This window comes from Adiantum capillus-veneris, chromosome 2, assembly GCF_014529385.1.
Source record: "Adiantum capillus-veneris isolate H3 chromosome 2, ASM1452938v2, whole genome shotgun sequence".
Lineage (NCBI taxonomy): Eukaryota > Viridiplantae > Streptophyta > Polypodiopsida > Polypodiales > Pteridaceae > Adiantum > Adiantum capillus-veneris.
In genome coordinates, this window is record NC_140932.1 from 174,361,155 (window position 1) to 174,376,996 (window position 15,842).

At 44.1% G+C, this 15,842-nt stretch overlaps 1 protein-coding gene across 1 annotated transcript in view; it reads left to right on the forward strand.

Moving 5' to 3' along the window:
- Positions 1-15,331, forward strand: part of LOC147464092 (ubiquitin-associated (UBA)/TS-N domain-containing protein) — a 70,477-nt gene extending 55,146 nt beyond the window's left edge. The window contains exons 4-13 of the mRNA XM_086492780.1: positions 3,922-4,017; positions 12,511-12,587; positions 13,582-13,655; positions 13,736-13,796; positions 13,897-13,964; positions 14,060-14,141; positions 14,487-14,570; positions 14,655-14,732; positions 14,814-14,933; positions 15,008-15,331. Coding sequence (XP_086348906.1) covers positions 3,922-4,017; positions 12,511-12,587; positions 13,582-13,655; positions 13,736-13,796; positions 13,897-13,964; positions 14,060-14,141; positions 14,487-14,570; positions 14,655-14,732; positions 14,814-14,933; positions 15,008-15,181 — 914 coding nt within the window. The 3' untranslated portion in view covers positions 15,182-15,331. The remainder of the gene's footprint in view (positions 1-3,921; positions 4,018-12,510; positions 12,588-13,581; positions 13,656-13,735; positions 13,797-13,896; positions 13,965-14,059; positions 14,142-14,486; positions 14,571-14,654; positions 14,733-14,813; positions 14,934-15,007) is intronic.
- The last annotated feature ends 511 nt before the right edge of the window (positions 15,332-15,842 follow it).

Here is a 15,842-nt window from a genome sequence, read left to right on the forward strand (position 1 = left end):
TTCGATAATACGAACATAATCCCAGGAAACTACGTACATCATGTACCGTAGTGGGAATAGGCCAATCTTCTACCACTTGGATCTTGGCAGGATCCATACTCACTTGATTGTGAGAGACTATATGGCCGAGATAGTGTATCTCTGAGAGAAAGAACTCGCTCTTCTTTGCATTCACATGCAACTCATGCTTTCGCAATTCTTGAAACACTAAGTCCAAGTGCTTCCCTTTCTCTGATTCTGTGTTTCCTTGAGCATCTGGAATGGAGTTTGAGCTTGGTGGGGCGGGTTCCTTGCTTTCTCTTGCCGTTGCTGCTTTAGCGGGCAGTCCGGTTTCATATGTCCTTTCTCGCCACAGTAGAAGCATCTTCCTTCCTCTCTGAAAGTTTGAAGTTGAGTAGGAGAAAGGTACTTAGTTCGCTTGCCAGGGCCCTCTGGCTTCTTAGAATGATCATCGTCTCTAGATGGAGGACGTTTTCTTCCTTGGCCCCCTTGGTCATCGTAGACCCCTCTTTGTCTTGCACAGTAGGTGCTATGCTCCATCTTTCTGGGCGTCCCAGTTGAGTGCAAATCCTCAACAATGATTGCTGACTCCATCATCCTCTGAAGAGTATCATGCGGATACACCTTCATATTTGTTCGAAGCTGCGGTTGGAGACCCGCTTCGAACTTTCGTTTCTTTTCCTCGTCGGCAATCTTCATGAAGGGAGCGACCTTCAGAAGAACCGGCCAATACTTGTTCACATAAGTAGTTACTCTTTCATGTTCCTTCTGGGCAAGCCAGTCCCATTCCTTCCGTATGTCCTGCTCGAAGTCAGGCGGAAGAAATGGTTCATAAAATTCAGATTTGAAGCTCTCCCAAGTTCTGGCCTGAGAACCTTCTAGAATCTTGGCTAACCACCAATTACTTGCCGTTTCCTTGAGGTGCATCCCCACATGGCGTAATTTGGATTTTTCTGTGAAGTGCCCATTGGTAAAGGCGACTTCAAACTGTCTGATGAAGGACAGTGCTTTGGAGATGTCTCTCCGTCCGTTGTAGGTTTCGAACTTGATGTCCTTGTCGCTTGATTTGAAGACTCTCATGCGATGTTGAGACTTGCGACCTTGCTTCTTGAATCGAGGCTTATCTTTAGGTTGATGTATGGTAGTGGCGGTAGTAGCTGCTTCCTTCTTCTGACGAGATGATCGAGAAGTAGAAGTATAATCAGGAGAGTAAGATGGAGATGAGATAGAGATGTCCTTGCTCTCGTCTAGCAAAGAGAGCTCTTTTTCCTGGCCTTTCCTTGAAGTAGGCCGTTCATTCTGATCCGAAGATCCTTTGTGCACCTCGGCACGTTCTTCTTCTCTTGCCTCCTGTGGTCTCACGCCAACAGTGTTGTTTGGATGCTTGGCTGCATCAGTTCCATTCGTTTTCTTCATTCCGCCCAAAAGCTTTTGGACGTCTGGCAACAGTAAAATTTGTTGCAACTCCGCAAGCTGAGCTTGCACTTGTTGAAGCTCCTCTTCAACGCTTCTCCCTTGGCTCGACATGGTTCTTCCCGTTCTTCCCGGAATTGTCATTCTTTGCAGAGAAAGAGAGGAGTCCGAGCTCTGATACCACTGTTACAAAACGGGAGCGTACACGAGCACTTGAAAATCTGAAAATTAAAATACTTTGCAAATGTGAGAGAAGGGAGAAGATCGACACAGTATTGGGGACCAGAAGATGGGCTGGTCCCCCCCCGTTAAGAGTATTCTTTTATTCAGGGAGAATTCGTATACAAGCACGAGAACTCGAGGAAACCCCTCCGTTCTGTAATCTTAGACGCGAAGGTCGTGCTTTCCCGAAAAGGGCTTGGCACAAGGCCGTTCCTTCCTGTAAGGGACTTACGCGTGAAGCCGTACTTTCTCGTAAGGGACTTAGGCGTGAAGCCGTACTGCCCGTGAAGGGCCTTCCCGTAAGACGGGAGATTCCTGCAAAACAAACCACACAGAGCAACAATTCTCAATGCGTACCAACACCTTATACCTGTCGCTCCTTGCTAGGAGAATCGACCTTCGTACTCAGTCGTCACGCGAACACTCGCAGTTTTCGTCGCTAGTCTCTGTTCCAGAATCCTAGCGCTGGTGCTTTTCTGCTGCTTCCGGCTCTTCGTAGTCTCGCGATCTCTTGCGGCAGAGTCTTCTCTTGCTGATGTTGGTACCTCCCGTAAGTGAGGGCATGTGGTGCTTTTATAGCTCCCTGGCCATGGCACGAATAACTGCTCGCGTAGAGATTGCGTTGTTCTACCCGAAATAGGGAGAGAGAATTCGCTGGCTGGTTTTGTTGCTTTATCTTCTAAGTGGCTGCCCACTTATTAAGTGGGCGGCCGGCATATTTTAAAATTGGTCTGAACCTGCCCAAAAACTCAATAAAACCTTATAAGTTAAAACCAATGCATTTAACAACACTTCCCAGGCGTCCTTGGATGCAACTACATGCACGAATGCAATGCAAACATAGATTCCTCGCGGGAAAGCGTCTGCCTTCCCGCGATTGTTCCTGCTTTTCGTAAAAAGCTTTATTGAACCCATCTTTATTCTTGTGCTTGCGTTCTTACGCGTATTTTCTTACTCAGTTCGGATTTCCTCCTTAGCCTATGGGATGCCCCCTTACTGATGCACCCGTCACCCATCATGTGACGTATCAGGGGCACTCGTAACCCGGCCCTTTCCACCGAACTTACGGAAACTCCTTCGCGATGTTTACCGTCACCCATCAAATGACACATCAGAGTTGTCCGTTCTTGATGGCAGTTCCTGTAGCTACAATCTTTTAAGAGTTCTTAGTGCACACAATAAAATATCCTAAAAAAGAGATTAATCATTAAAATTAAGAAAATAGTCCAATTAGCAACACAATGCAACCGAAGTTTGCCTATGTCAGGTGTAATGTTGACATCACACCCTGGTGCCACTTAAACTGCATCCATCTGTGGTCTCATTTGTTCAGGCATTATCCCAAGTCGAGCCGCCAATTCCGGTGAGATGAAGTTTGCCTTGGCTCCTCCATCGAAGAATATCAGGACTTCCTGGTCTCGTACTTTACCCTACGCTCTGCAGAGCTCAGTAGGTTGAGTGGAGAAAGGGTATTGCTGCAACATAAAATTTGATCAAAACTGAGAAAGATGAAGGCTGAAATGGGCCCCCCTCAGCTGGTTTGGTGGAGGCTGGTGACTATTGCTGTATGCCTTTTTTGCCAAGTGTGAGGTCCATAGCATTAAGTTTTTCCATTTCATTTTGGCATCTCAAAGAGAGAGGCTGAGATCGGTCATCCCTACCCCATGTGGTGGAGGCTGGAGACAGTTGTTGCATGCCTTTTTGCCGTAGATGCATGGCTTAAAGCCTGTAATAACCCTTCAGTTTTGACATTTTAACAAAGTTTACAGCACAAATCAAAGACACAGTTAGGGCTAACTTTCAATGGGGATTTTACTTCAGCACATCACCTCTATTCCTGTGGATGATCATCACAGTGCTACATGGCATGATTGCCAGGTATCACTGCCATGTTGGAGATGACATGCCAACAATGAGGCAAGGGACCCCTTGGGTTGCCTATTTTGCACAGTGCTCAGGGAAAAATGTGTGTTCAGGAAAATTTCAATGCAAGGTATAATTGTATTTCCTTTGGGTGCTGCTTACTTAGCACTAATTGTCTTTAAGGTCACAAACACATTGGAGGACGAAATCTTGTGCTGTTTGAATTTTCCCTTTTGCTATGGTTTTTTGTGGAGATTGTGTGTAATCCAGTTTATATTTTCTACATCCATATGGATAGAGGGTAAATATAGAAAGCAAAAGAATTAATTTATAAAGTCCTTGTTTGTGTTAAAAAATCTACCTTCAGCTTAAAAGCCTCTAACTTCTAAGTGCTGTTATTATTCTCAACTCTTGTCATTATAGAGCTTGTTGATCCGGAGGTCAACAAACAAATGCTACAGGAATTGGAGGACATGGGATTTCCTCAAGCTCGTGCTGTTCGTGCCCTTTACTTTTCAGGTATGAGTTACAACTCTTATCATCCAGATGTTCTTCGCAAAGTTTGAAAGTCTCGAGTGTAAATGTGGGATGTGCTGACATATTTAGTACATGGTCTTCGGCTGGTTGGGTGGCTGTTGACTGTAGACAGCCCTTGCCAAGTGTTTTGATTATTTATGGTTCTCTCACTTTTATTCGTAAAAGGTAATAGGTACCCTTCCCTTTGTTGCTATTTTACCTCATACTAGCGAGCACGGGAAAACACACACACACACACACACACACACACACACACACACACACACACACACACACACTCACACACACACCCACACTCACACACACACCCACACCCACACACACTTACTTTTTTTTGTGTAAAGCTAGGCTTAATTTACAAGTGGGAAACCTCAAATCAAGGAAAACCCACATTGTGATGCTCCGACAGCTAGAAACAATTAAAGAAAATCCTATAGGCTTCTTGAGAGATGTCTCCCATAAGCATAGTGTAGTGCTTGTCCAAGCAAAAACTTGAAGTAATGGAAAGGGTCAATTTCCAATGCATGAAACATCCTCGAGTTACGTTGGTGCCATATGGTACACATAATCCAAAATCTGACCCAACCGAAGAAGACCTCAAATGGAGACTATGGCGGTTGGAGGACTCCAAAAATCCTGAACCGTTTGTGAGATTCAGAATGGGAATTGAATGTGCAGAGCAAAAGACACTTGCTTGATGAAAGTCCGGGAGCAGCAACAATCCCAAAGCAAATGCGTAACAGACTCGTTAGCCCCAAGACATCCGATAGGACAAGAGGAGGCAACGCGTCGTACAAGCAACAAAGTACAAGCAACAAAGTACCAATTGGTAGAGCACCCACCGTGCATCACCATAGGAAAATGCGTCCCTTGAGTGGTAATTGATTCTGTCAAATGCGAGATAGCGTTCTTTGCGACCACAACGGGGACTTGGAGAGACCACAATTTATTTCCTTGAGACAATCCATGCATTAGAGTGCTGCAAAGCATAAACTGACTCAACAGATATGCAGTCCACCCTAGTATGGGCGAGGTGTCAATCGGGCAGCCGAGAGTCCCCAAGCAATGGAGGCACGGGAGAAACATCGGCAAGTAATTGCTGAATTTTTTGCCACAAGTGCCGGTAATGAGGTCCTAGCTCATAACGAAAAGCGGCACCAGGAAAAGAAAGAATCTGTCCTGACTCATCCACCACTTGATCAACCTGGCAAATCCCTTTTTGCGAAAGAAGTCTGCTTGTCGAGGAGAGCTTTGAACCAGAGTAAAAGAGGAAATGCTTTACTCTAGTGGAGACTCTCCAACCGAAGCGAGTTACTTTGGGGGGATTGGCGACCTTGCCAGGGTAAGTACGAGGTAACAACCTTCCAATCTGCAACAAGAGACGAAGTGAAGGGACATCCCGGAATATGGCCATCAAGCTGCTTGAAGATGACATCCCAATACGAAGGATTCCATTGCCACAAAATTGCTGGCGTGTCAAGCCACTAAAGAATGGAGCCAACCTGTAGATCTCGATCGAGGGGCCTTAACCCTAGAAGTAGCAGAAGAAGCAAAAGCTGCAGAAGAAGTTTTACCAACTTGCAAAGTCTTACCGAGTGGCCTATTTCTAAAGAAGAGTTCCCACTAACTTATGGGACCCCGTTCGATGGGGCCCAAGTGACCTAAAGAGATTAAATAAAGTAGGACCAGCACACACACGCTTCAATTCACTTGCGTAGAAGATGATGACGTGGAAGTTGTACGAACGCCCGTGATTTTAAAAAATGTGCAGAGGGCTCAGTCCCTGACATGCTTCCACGTGAAGGTGTAGGGATTGGAATACCGGCGTCGTACTGAGTTCAAGCAATATAAAGAAATACCGAAAGGGGTGCGAGCGTTTGGGGCCAGTGCTCTCTCGGGGTGGAACTCCGCTACTCCCCGTCTTGTGTCGTGCATCTCTTTTAGTTCAATGTTATTTGAAGTGCTTAAAGTTGTTTAGTCTGTTCTTTTCCATTGGCACGTGGTGCTCGTGCTCGTCCCCGTGACAGTCAGTGACCAAAAGATGGCGTAACAATACCATGGCATAAATGTGAAACCATGACTGTCCAAGGCTGTTGCTGCTCCACCAAGATAGGCAAAAGCATAGCTTTCCGGGCCAAAACATGCCGATGTAAATCCAAATGTTAACCCCTCCCAATCGCTTAGGTGTGCATAACTTATCCATGGATAAAAACCACAATCCGTTCTTGTGGGAGGATGTGCGGTAGAAATGCTCCAACATAAAAGACATAAGAGACCCAAGGTACCGTTGAGGCTAGGATAAAAGTGGTAAATAGAACTAGACTTATGCTATCATAATGCATTGGACAATTGTGAGACCGTGCAATGGCCAGGTTGATAATCTCCAATAGCTGAGCTTTAGGTGCAATCTTTGGAGCACCCAATCAAGTTTCTACGCCGCAGACACATTCCAACCGATCAGATATTCCAGATGACCTACTATGGCTTGAGGGGGCACAACCTCCCCTGGTGATAGAAAACAGTGCCAAGCGCAATCATTTAGCAGCAGCAACTTGGATTTACGAAAAATAACGTGCAGTCCAGCTGCCAAGCGAAATAAATGCAAAGCATACATAATTTGTTGTACATCCTCCTTATCGTTTGTGGGTATGAAAAGAGTCATCAACATATGCTTGTCCTATAAATTGCTTCCCAGAAGGTAGAGCCAAACCATGTAAATGGCCTGAGAAAGTAAGGGCCTCAAGATGCAACAACAAGGGGTGCGAAGCAATTGCATAAAGCAAGCACTAAGAGGACCCCCTTGTCTTACTGAATGCCCTAGAGCCCAAGCATTTGTGAGAGAACCACCCAAAAAACCTGTAGAAGTGCTCTGAGCATACAGGAGAAAGACCACTTGTGAGATTTTCGGCCCAAATCCTAGTATCTGCATCGTTTTTGCAATATATCAATGGCCTTTTCAATGTCAATTTGCATGACTAGTACATTTTGTTGAGTGTATTTCTCTCTCACACACACACAATTTTTTTTGGGCGTAAACTAAGAGGACTGATAGATATGGCTATCAACAATAAAGCCAAATCTTGGTTTCATAAGATCTCACTCTCTAAGATCACTTGCTAGGTACAAATGTCACAAGACGGGCACCACGTGCCAATAGAAAAGAACAGACTGAACAGACTTTTAGCACTTCAATAACAACTGAACTGAGAGAGAGAGAGAGAGAGAGAGAGAGAGAGAGAGAGAGAGAGAGAGAGAGAGAGAGAGAGAGAGAGAGAGAGAGAGAGAGAGAGAGAGAGAGAGAGAGAGAGAGAGAGAGAGAGAGAGACACGACACGGAGTGGCGGAATTCCACCCCAAAGAGTATTGGCCCCAAACCTTGGTGCCCCTTTTGGTATTTCTTTATATTGCATCAAGACAGTACAAGCCGGTACTCCAGACTTTGCACCTTCTCCAGGAAGCATGCCAGAGAATGAGCCCATGGCCTCATATTTAAAGGCCCTAGGCCCCAAAAGCAGTTTATGTGAAAAGCCTTCAAACAAAAAATGTGTGGTCCAAAAGCAATGCCAAAAAGCTGTCAGCGTAAATCATGGAATTTCGTACAAGTGCCACAGCAACATTGTCAGCACGTTTTGCAGAAATCTTCCACGTCAACACTGTCAACGCAAATTACAGAGAACCGTACAGTTCTGCCATGCCATCAGCTGCGGGTGTGGGTGGATTTTGCTTTATTTTAATTCCTTTATGTTACTGGGGCCCCATTGGACGGGGTCCCCATGAGTTGGTAGGACTTCTTCTTCTGTTACTTGTTCTTTTGAGGGTTTAGGCCCCTCGGCCAGGATCTGCAAGTTGGCTCCATTTTTCAGGGCTTTGACACGTCAACAGTTTGTGACATCTCCCCTTCTTGAAAGAAAGTAATCGTTCTCAATTACAACATATCTGCAAAACAACTCAAGTTAGCTCAAAATTTTCCGAGGAACAATCAATTTGCTCTTTTTTTTGTTAAGAAGTTGGCTTCTCTTTTCAACTCTTTTGATCGAGGTGTTGGCTTATCCTTTTGTCCAGATCGGAGCTCTTGATATCCCGGCGTAGTAAAATTAGCCATCACACCCAGACCGCACTCATCTTCCACGGGTGTCTTGATGCACTAAAATTACATACCCATGCAATCTCATCCAATTAGGAATATTCAGTGGTTGGCACATCACAATGCAACACAAATGCTCACACATGCATGTTACAAGACATAGAAACATAAAGTCGCCGATGAACACGCCTCCCGCATAACCTAACAAGGTCCGGGATTGGAGATATTCAACGACTCCTTCATCACTCCTCCCGCATAACCCAAAAAGGTCCGGGCCGGGAGATATAGAGGCCTTTTACAACCAAACACCCCCCAAACCGCAGCCTGCGTCGTTTGGAGGTGCTGAGAGTAACCACTGCTCAGACTTCTTAATACTCCTCCCGCATAACCATCCAGGTCCGAGCCGGGAGTAACAACAATAATATTTTTCAAGCATAAAACCAAACGCTCCTCAGACATCCTGTCTGTGTCGTTTGGAGGTTCAAACAATACCAAAACAACATTTCTCACTGCTCCACCCGTAAGTAAAATCACCAATCATTGAAACCAGTATTAAAACCAAAGTCAAACATTTCAAATCGGCACCAAGACAAGTTCAAAACAAATACCATCCATTTAAAACAAATTTGAAACAAATTTTTAAACAATACTTTCTAGCTATGAAGAAAAACAAGTAGAGAGTTCATTTGAGGTTTTGTTCGGACAACCGAACTTTGAGGACGACTGGCTTGTCCTTCTGCATCACCATGATGGTTCGGTTTCGAACCCGGAGAGTCGCATCATTCTTGTCGTGCCAAGTCATGCCCAAGAGAACGGCGTAATTGCCCAACTTCATGATGTGGAAATCAGCTTTTCCATGATAATCTTGGATAGTCACTGGAAGAGCATCAATGAGTGCTGCCACTTTCTGAGTTTGCCCCGTGGCTAGCTCAGCTTCAATTTCTCCACCCTCTCCATCATAATCAAAGTGCATCTGCTTTAAGAATTCTGGCTGGATGAAGTTCTCCGGGGTCAAAGAAAATAAGGGCTTTGAAGCCATTGACTTTGCCATATGCTCGACACAATTCATTTGTACTCTCAAGGCGTATGCCATAAATATCAGGAACTAGTCCAATAGCGGGTCTAGCTCTCTTAGCAGGAGGTGGAGCTGGGGTTCTGTCGATCGTTGGTGCGGGCGTCGGCTCCGCTGGTCTATCAGTGCGATGGGGACAACTAGAATGGCTATGTCCTGTTTGAAAGCATCCAAAGCATTGGCCTTCTTGTAGTAAGGTGTCTCGTTGTTGAGGCGTTAAACGAGGCCTTTGCGGTTGGTTTTCACGAGACTCAAGAATTTGTTCGTTGTTGCCGAGAGTTGTGGTTAGTGGCCGGAGGTTCTTCTATGGTAGCCGACCGCGGCGTGGACCATAAGCTCTTGCATGGTGGAAACTTGCTTGGAGAGACAATATTCCTTCAATGGTGATGGTAGTCCAATGGTGTATCGCTTGCATTGGGCCTCCAAGGGAACGATCCTAAAGAAGGACACCGGAAGGTGCATGTCGAGAAACCTTTGGTTATAGTCGTCCATGGTTTCGGTGGCAAGCATTTTCAAGTTGCCCCACTCTGCTACAATCTGGACTTCAAACATAAAAGTCATGTAATTGCGTGCAAAAACTGTCTTGAAAGCTTGCCAGGTCCTTGGAGCATGCGGTTGTGTAGCGATTGAACTCCACCATTGCATAGCATTATCTTTAAGAAATCCCGTTGCTCGAGAAATCTTGGATTCTTCTGTATAGTTCCCCAAAGCATAGATGTTGTCGAATTGCTGTAGGAACAGCAATGCTTTCTTGCGATCTTTCACCCCGAAAAAGTGAAAAATTTGACTTACGTGCCGCCATCTTTGAAATCTTTGGGTTGGTTAGGTGCATATCCCGGGTATGGATAATAGGGGTATCCATATGGGCTCCAACCATTGTAGCATGGTGGCGGCGGTGGTGGTGGAGGTGGGGGCAATGGCGGTTGCACTCGATGAGGGTCAGATGGCTGCACCATATTCCTGAAAACTCCCTCGATTGGAACAGACGGTTGAGAAGGTTACCGGTTGGAAGCTCTTGTACTTTTTGATGCCGGAGGAGGAGGTACCACCTGGGGCATTAGAGGGGGTAACATGGTAGTTCAGAAATTGTCGAAAACTTTGCAGCATCGGAAGATTCTGTTGAGGATGCCGCGACAGAATCTCGTGAAGCTCGTTGAGCAGAAACTGCAAATATTTTGCCGAATCCATGAATTCCATGTCTTGGGTTCTTTATGGCTTATGCCTTGTAAGACAGAGCGGTGAAGACGGTAGCGCGCCCGATGCGCGATGAAGTAAGGGTGGAAGTGCCTAATAAGTCCGGGGTCACGACCCAAAGATACTTCAAATAAAATTCCAGTAGCCTCTAGTTTGCTTGGTCTGCTCTTTTGTAGGACTGGTATGCTTTCAGAAAAGCACACGTTTGATGCTGTGATACCACTGTCACAAGACGGGCACCACGTGCCAATTGAAAAGAACAGACTGAACAGACTTTTAGCACTCTAATAACAACTGAATTGAGAGAGAGAGAGAGAGAGAGAGAGAGAGAGAGAGAGAGAGAGAGAGAGAGAGAGAGAGAGACGACACGCGACACGGAGTGGCGGAATTCCATCCCAAAGAGTATTGGCCCCAAATCTTGGGGCCCCTTTCGGTATTTCTTATATTGCATCAACACAGTACAAGCCGGTACTCCAGACGCTGCACCTGCCAGAGAATGAGCCCATGGCCTCATATTTAAAGGCCCTAGGCCCCAAAAACAGTTTTTATGAAAAGCCTTCAAACTCAAAAGCTTCTGGTCCAAAAGCAATGCCAAAAAGCTGCCATCGTAAATCATGGAATTCCGTACAACTACCATGTGAGCATTGTCAGCCGTTTTGCGAAAATTGCCACTTGAGCATTGTCAGCGCAAATTGCAGAGATCCGTACAGTTCTGCCACGTCATCAGCTGCGCGTGTGTGTGGGTGGGTTCTGCTTTATTTTAATTCCTTTATGTCAGTGGGGCCCCATCGGACGGGGTCCCCATTAGTTGGTAGGACTTCTTCTTCTATTACTTGTTCTTCTTAGGGTTTAGGCCCCTCGGCCAGGATCTACAAGTTGGCTCCATTCTTTTGGCCATGATTATGTGACACATCAAAGGACCCACCTAGGGCTTCAATCTTTTGACAATTAGCACAACAAGACACACACATCTAAGGCCTTATTAAAGGTCTTTCATTATTTTCTAGAGTGGCATTTACTCCTTTTTGATTTTGTGAGTGCATCATGAATATCATGCAACATTGCTTGCCTTTTGAGAACATATAGTCATGTAAAGAAGCTAACAAATCACTAGCAAGGCCCTTTAAACTCAATGCTTACTACCAGTATGAATTTGTGTGTGACTTTTCCTTCTTAAAGAATGCACAAAACTGTCAAGACACACTCTTATGACACGAACAAATTGCATCATTAGGTGCCTCCAAGTCGGCTTGTCTGTCACCCCAAGCAGCATTAGCATCAACTAGAGCGATCAAAAAGCTTGGGTGAGGAGTATGAAATGTGATTTCTTGCCATACATGACATGCTTTCAGTCCTTCAATACATTAATGATAGCTAAAACAAGGTTGCATTCCAAACGCGTATTAATCAGTCTTCCCATACTATACGATAAATATTGTACCGGTATTCAGTACTTTACTGGCTGTTATTTATACACACAGACAAATACACATACATGCGTGTATGCATGCATGTATCTTGGGTTTTGTACATATTGTATATACTTTTATGTGTATAGTGTACTGGTAGTGATTACCCATACTGCACTACCTTTTTTAACTGTACCGTACTTATCTTACCTATCCACCTTGAGCTAAAAGCAGTGCTCAATAAGATTTAACTATTGAGTAAGAAAAGCAACGAGGTGTGTAAGCTGTTGTATAATTATTAATAGTTGTATTGGCTCTATTGTTTGCATCATTACATGCTTGAAGCTTCACAGACGATGAGACTTGATGTTGTTTCAGAGAGATGCTAGCTCGCTACAAAAATAAGATTGGCAACTATATGTAAGACTTTAAGATTAGTCATCGTTTAATGCAAACTACAAGAAAAAAAAAACTTCTCACAAAGATAGTAACTTGTCTGCTTGATAGTGTGTGCGTTAAATTGGGGTCATCGTCAAGGAGAAAGGCACCTTAGGATTCAGAGAAATGCTTAAGGCCCAATTTAGCATCTGTATTCTGCATAAAAAGACCCCACACTCAGATTGCTCTAAGGAGCACGCATCTTTCTCTTCTTCTCATCTCTTCTCTAGCAGAGCAGCTTGTAGAGAATCTTAGTACATTTACTTTGATATTGAGCAGGCTCATCGTCAGTGGAAGCTGCTATTAATTGGGTCGTTGAGCACGAAAATGACCCAGACATAGACGAGATTCCACAGGTATTTCTTAAAGCTGATCATTGATGCCGGCAAAACAATGCTTCTTTAAACATAATTCTTATCAAAATTTTGTCGTTTTTGTTCTAAGAATTCAACTTCGGAATCAAGATATGAGGCCATTCTTGATCTTTGATCTCGTTTCCCTGCTTTTCACAAAAAAATTTAACGCCCGTGTTGCCTGGCCTTAAAAATTTTATGCTGGTTGCCAAAATACTACTGGTGTAGTGATTGGCCAAACGTCAGCCATGCGTTTTTTAATGGATAAGAGGTTTAAAGTTCAGAATATGCACTTATGCTATCTGTGCTGCTCTTGTTGCATGTGTGCATGTATGGATTGATATTTTGCTAGTTGCAATCTGTATTCTTTGTAGAGTTTGCTTCTGTTTCAACCATTTGGTTTTGTCTACTGATTGAAGAACTTGCCTTCATTTAGGGGTGTGTGTTTCTGTGTGTAGTAGGGGAATCATTGATGATCTAGAGAGTTCCTCAGGTAACGTTCTGGTTTCAAAATGATCGTGCCCAGCAACATATTGGTGCATGCTTATAAAAGACACTCGTGCTTGCAGGGTTTCTGGGCATAAAGCAATTTTGGGAACTCTCTGCCCATCTTGTATTTTTGAATTACAAGATGGGTCGTTAGTTGCTCAACAATTTTGGTCAACTTTTCTTCGTGGTGTTCTGCTTGCAGCAGCATAGTATTCTGTGTCCACACTTTTTACAACTCATGTATACATTACCTCTGTTTTGAAAAGAAATTATATGACAAGGACTTGCAATAAGTGTCCGGAACGTTTTGTGGATGCTTAAGTTGCATATTGTCGTAACCCAAAAGACAGGTTATTAGTTGCTCAAAAACTAGACAGCTTTGTCTTGAAAGTAATCGATCAACTGGCAGCGTTGCGGTGCCCTGTAAGACAGGTTTTTAGTTTAGGCAACTTATTGTCCTGAAAGCAGTTGGTACTCCTGGAAACTTTTTGACTAATGAAGTTTGCAGGTTCCAGCAACACAGGATATTTTGCAACATAACTATACTCCTGAAGAAGCCAAGGCCAAAATGCTGGAGCTACGGTCAGTGCCTTGCATCGAGGCTAGATCATCTTCATGGTTCCTGCTCATAGATGGGAGCTGTTTTGTTTGTTCATTTGTAGTGAACGTGCTCGCAAGAAAAAAGAGGAAGAAGAGAAACGGATGGAGAAGGAGCGGGAGAAGGTAACCGCTGCTATCGTGCTGTCACTTTCCATCTGAAATATGTTGATGAATTGGACTTTGTCTTCTCCTCAACATCAACTCGTTATTACGACAAGTGCAGGAGCGCATTCGTATTGGAAAGGAGTTACTGGAGGCCAAACGAATTGAAGAGGAGAATGAGCGCAAACGGTGCGGATTTTTGATTTTGGGGGGAGACTGTATCAGCTCACCTAAACCTTTCATTAATGGCTTGTTTATGACTGTTCTTTATCTTGCTACACCAGCTTGATACTTCTTAGAAAGGCAGAGAAGGAAGAGGAGCAGCGAGCAAGAGACAAAATCAGGCAAAAGCTCGAGGAAGACAAGGTCCCTTTTTGTTTGCAAGCTTGGAGAATTTAAGTTTGGGTCTTTTACAGGAATGTACCTAGTCGCAGAATGTCATTATTCTGCTTTCCCTGTTATAAGTTGCTTCTTGTATCATTTTAAACCATCGCTTCACATTCCTTTTTGAGTGGTCTCTACACATCTTCTTGTGCAGCCCTATAGTCTTCTCTACTTCACAAGGCTTATGTTTATCGTGTGGTCATTAGGCATCCATCTTGTTGCGAACCCTACTGTGGTTTGGGCATTAACCAGGCTTGGTACAGATTATCAAGGTCTTAAAGCGGCTGGATGTTTTGACTTGTTTCTCTTATGTATCATTGAACGCAGGCAGAAAGGAGGAGAAAATTGGGGCTGCCTCCAGAAGAGACACCCAAGGTTCAATCTTCTCCTCCTACTGTAGAAGTGAAAAAGGTGGGTAGTCTTTTTGTTGATGTTGCAGTGTGGATTTTCAAATTGTTGTATATAATTCTCAGCTTTTCGTGTTCTTTTGTGAAGAGTTTTCTTCCAGTAAGACCTGCCTCAAAAGCGGAACAAATGCGTGAATGTCTACGTGGTCTTAAGCAGAACCACAAGGTAACTTGATATATGGGAATTTAGTGTCTTTTGCGTATGGGCTCGCCTGAAGAGCTTGTAAGATTGAAGTGCTACCTACAGGATGAGGATGCGAGAGTTAAGAAAGCCTTCCAAACCTTGCTTACTTATGTTGGCAACATTGCACGGTCTCCTGATGAGGAGAAATTTAGGAAAATACGGATAAGCAATCCGACTTTTCAGGTACTTTTGCAGGCTATTGGATTTGTAGTTAGATGTCTTACCAAAAGCTAAACGCTATTGGTTTTTGGAGACAGGAAAGAGTAGGCAGCCTTAAAGGAGGAATACAGTTTCTTGAAATCTGTGGGTTTCAAAAGGATAGTGACGATTTTCTCATTCTTCCTCGTGACAAAGTGGACGTTTCTGTCCTTAGTTCTGCAGGATCGGAGCTTAACTCAGCTATTGTAAACCCCTATTTTGGTGTCCTTTGATCTGTTGGATTTTTTTATAGAGCCTTTGGGAAATATAAGCTACAGAAGCCGTTTCTGTGTGTGGAGACTTACAAAAACATTTTTGCAGCAAATTTAACCTGTATAAAGACAGATAGTTTGTCCATAAAGAACACAACATATTTTATACCATGTCTGTTGTGTCAGAACATGCAAATTCTTAATACGCCCTCCTTCGTAACTAATTGTGAATGTTTCTTAGCTTGAGCTCATGTAATTTTTGGATGTTGATTTTCGCACAATCAAACCCCTCTCAAAAGCTTGAAGTCGTTTTTCATGCCTTGCTGTCATCCATGCCCCTTGATTTTTTTGCCTCATGGCTAATGTTGAAGAGCTCTCTTTCTTCTCATTTGTTGGCACTGCCCTTCCAGAGAAAGGGAGTGTTGATGCAGAGGTTTTTTGAGTTCGTGTAAAAAGGGCATGCTTTTCTAAAACCGTGCCATGTGGGTGGAAAGAAATTGTAGAGGCCTGACTCTCGTACCCATCGAACGGTAGTGTCATAGTCTGCAGAGGCAAATGGTTGTTTTGAGATGTCATCTTGTCTGAGCCGGGCCCACAGGATTTTCATCTGAATAGTACGTCAGTTGCTATATATGTAGCTATTGCTGTCACATGGCTGATTTTACAATGGTGGCCTTTTCAG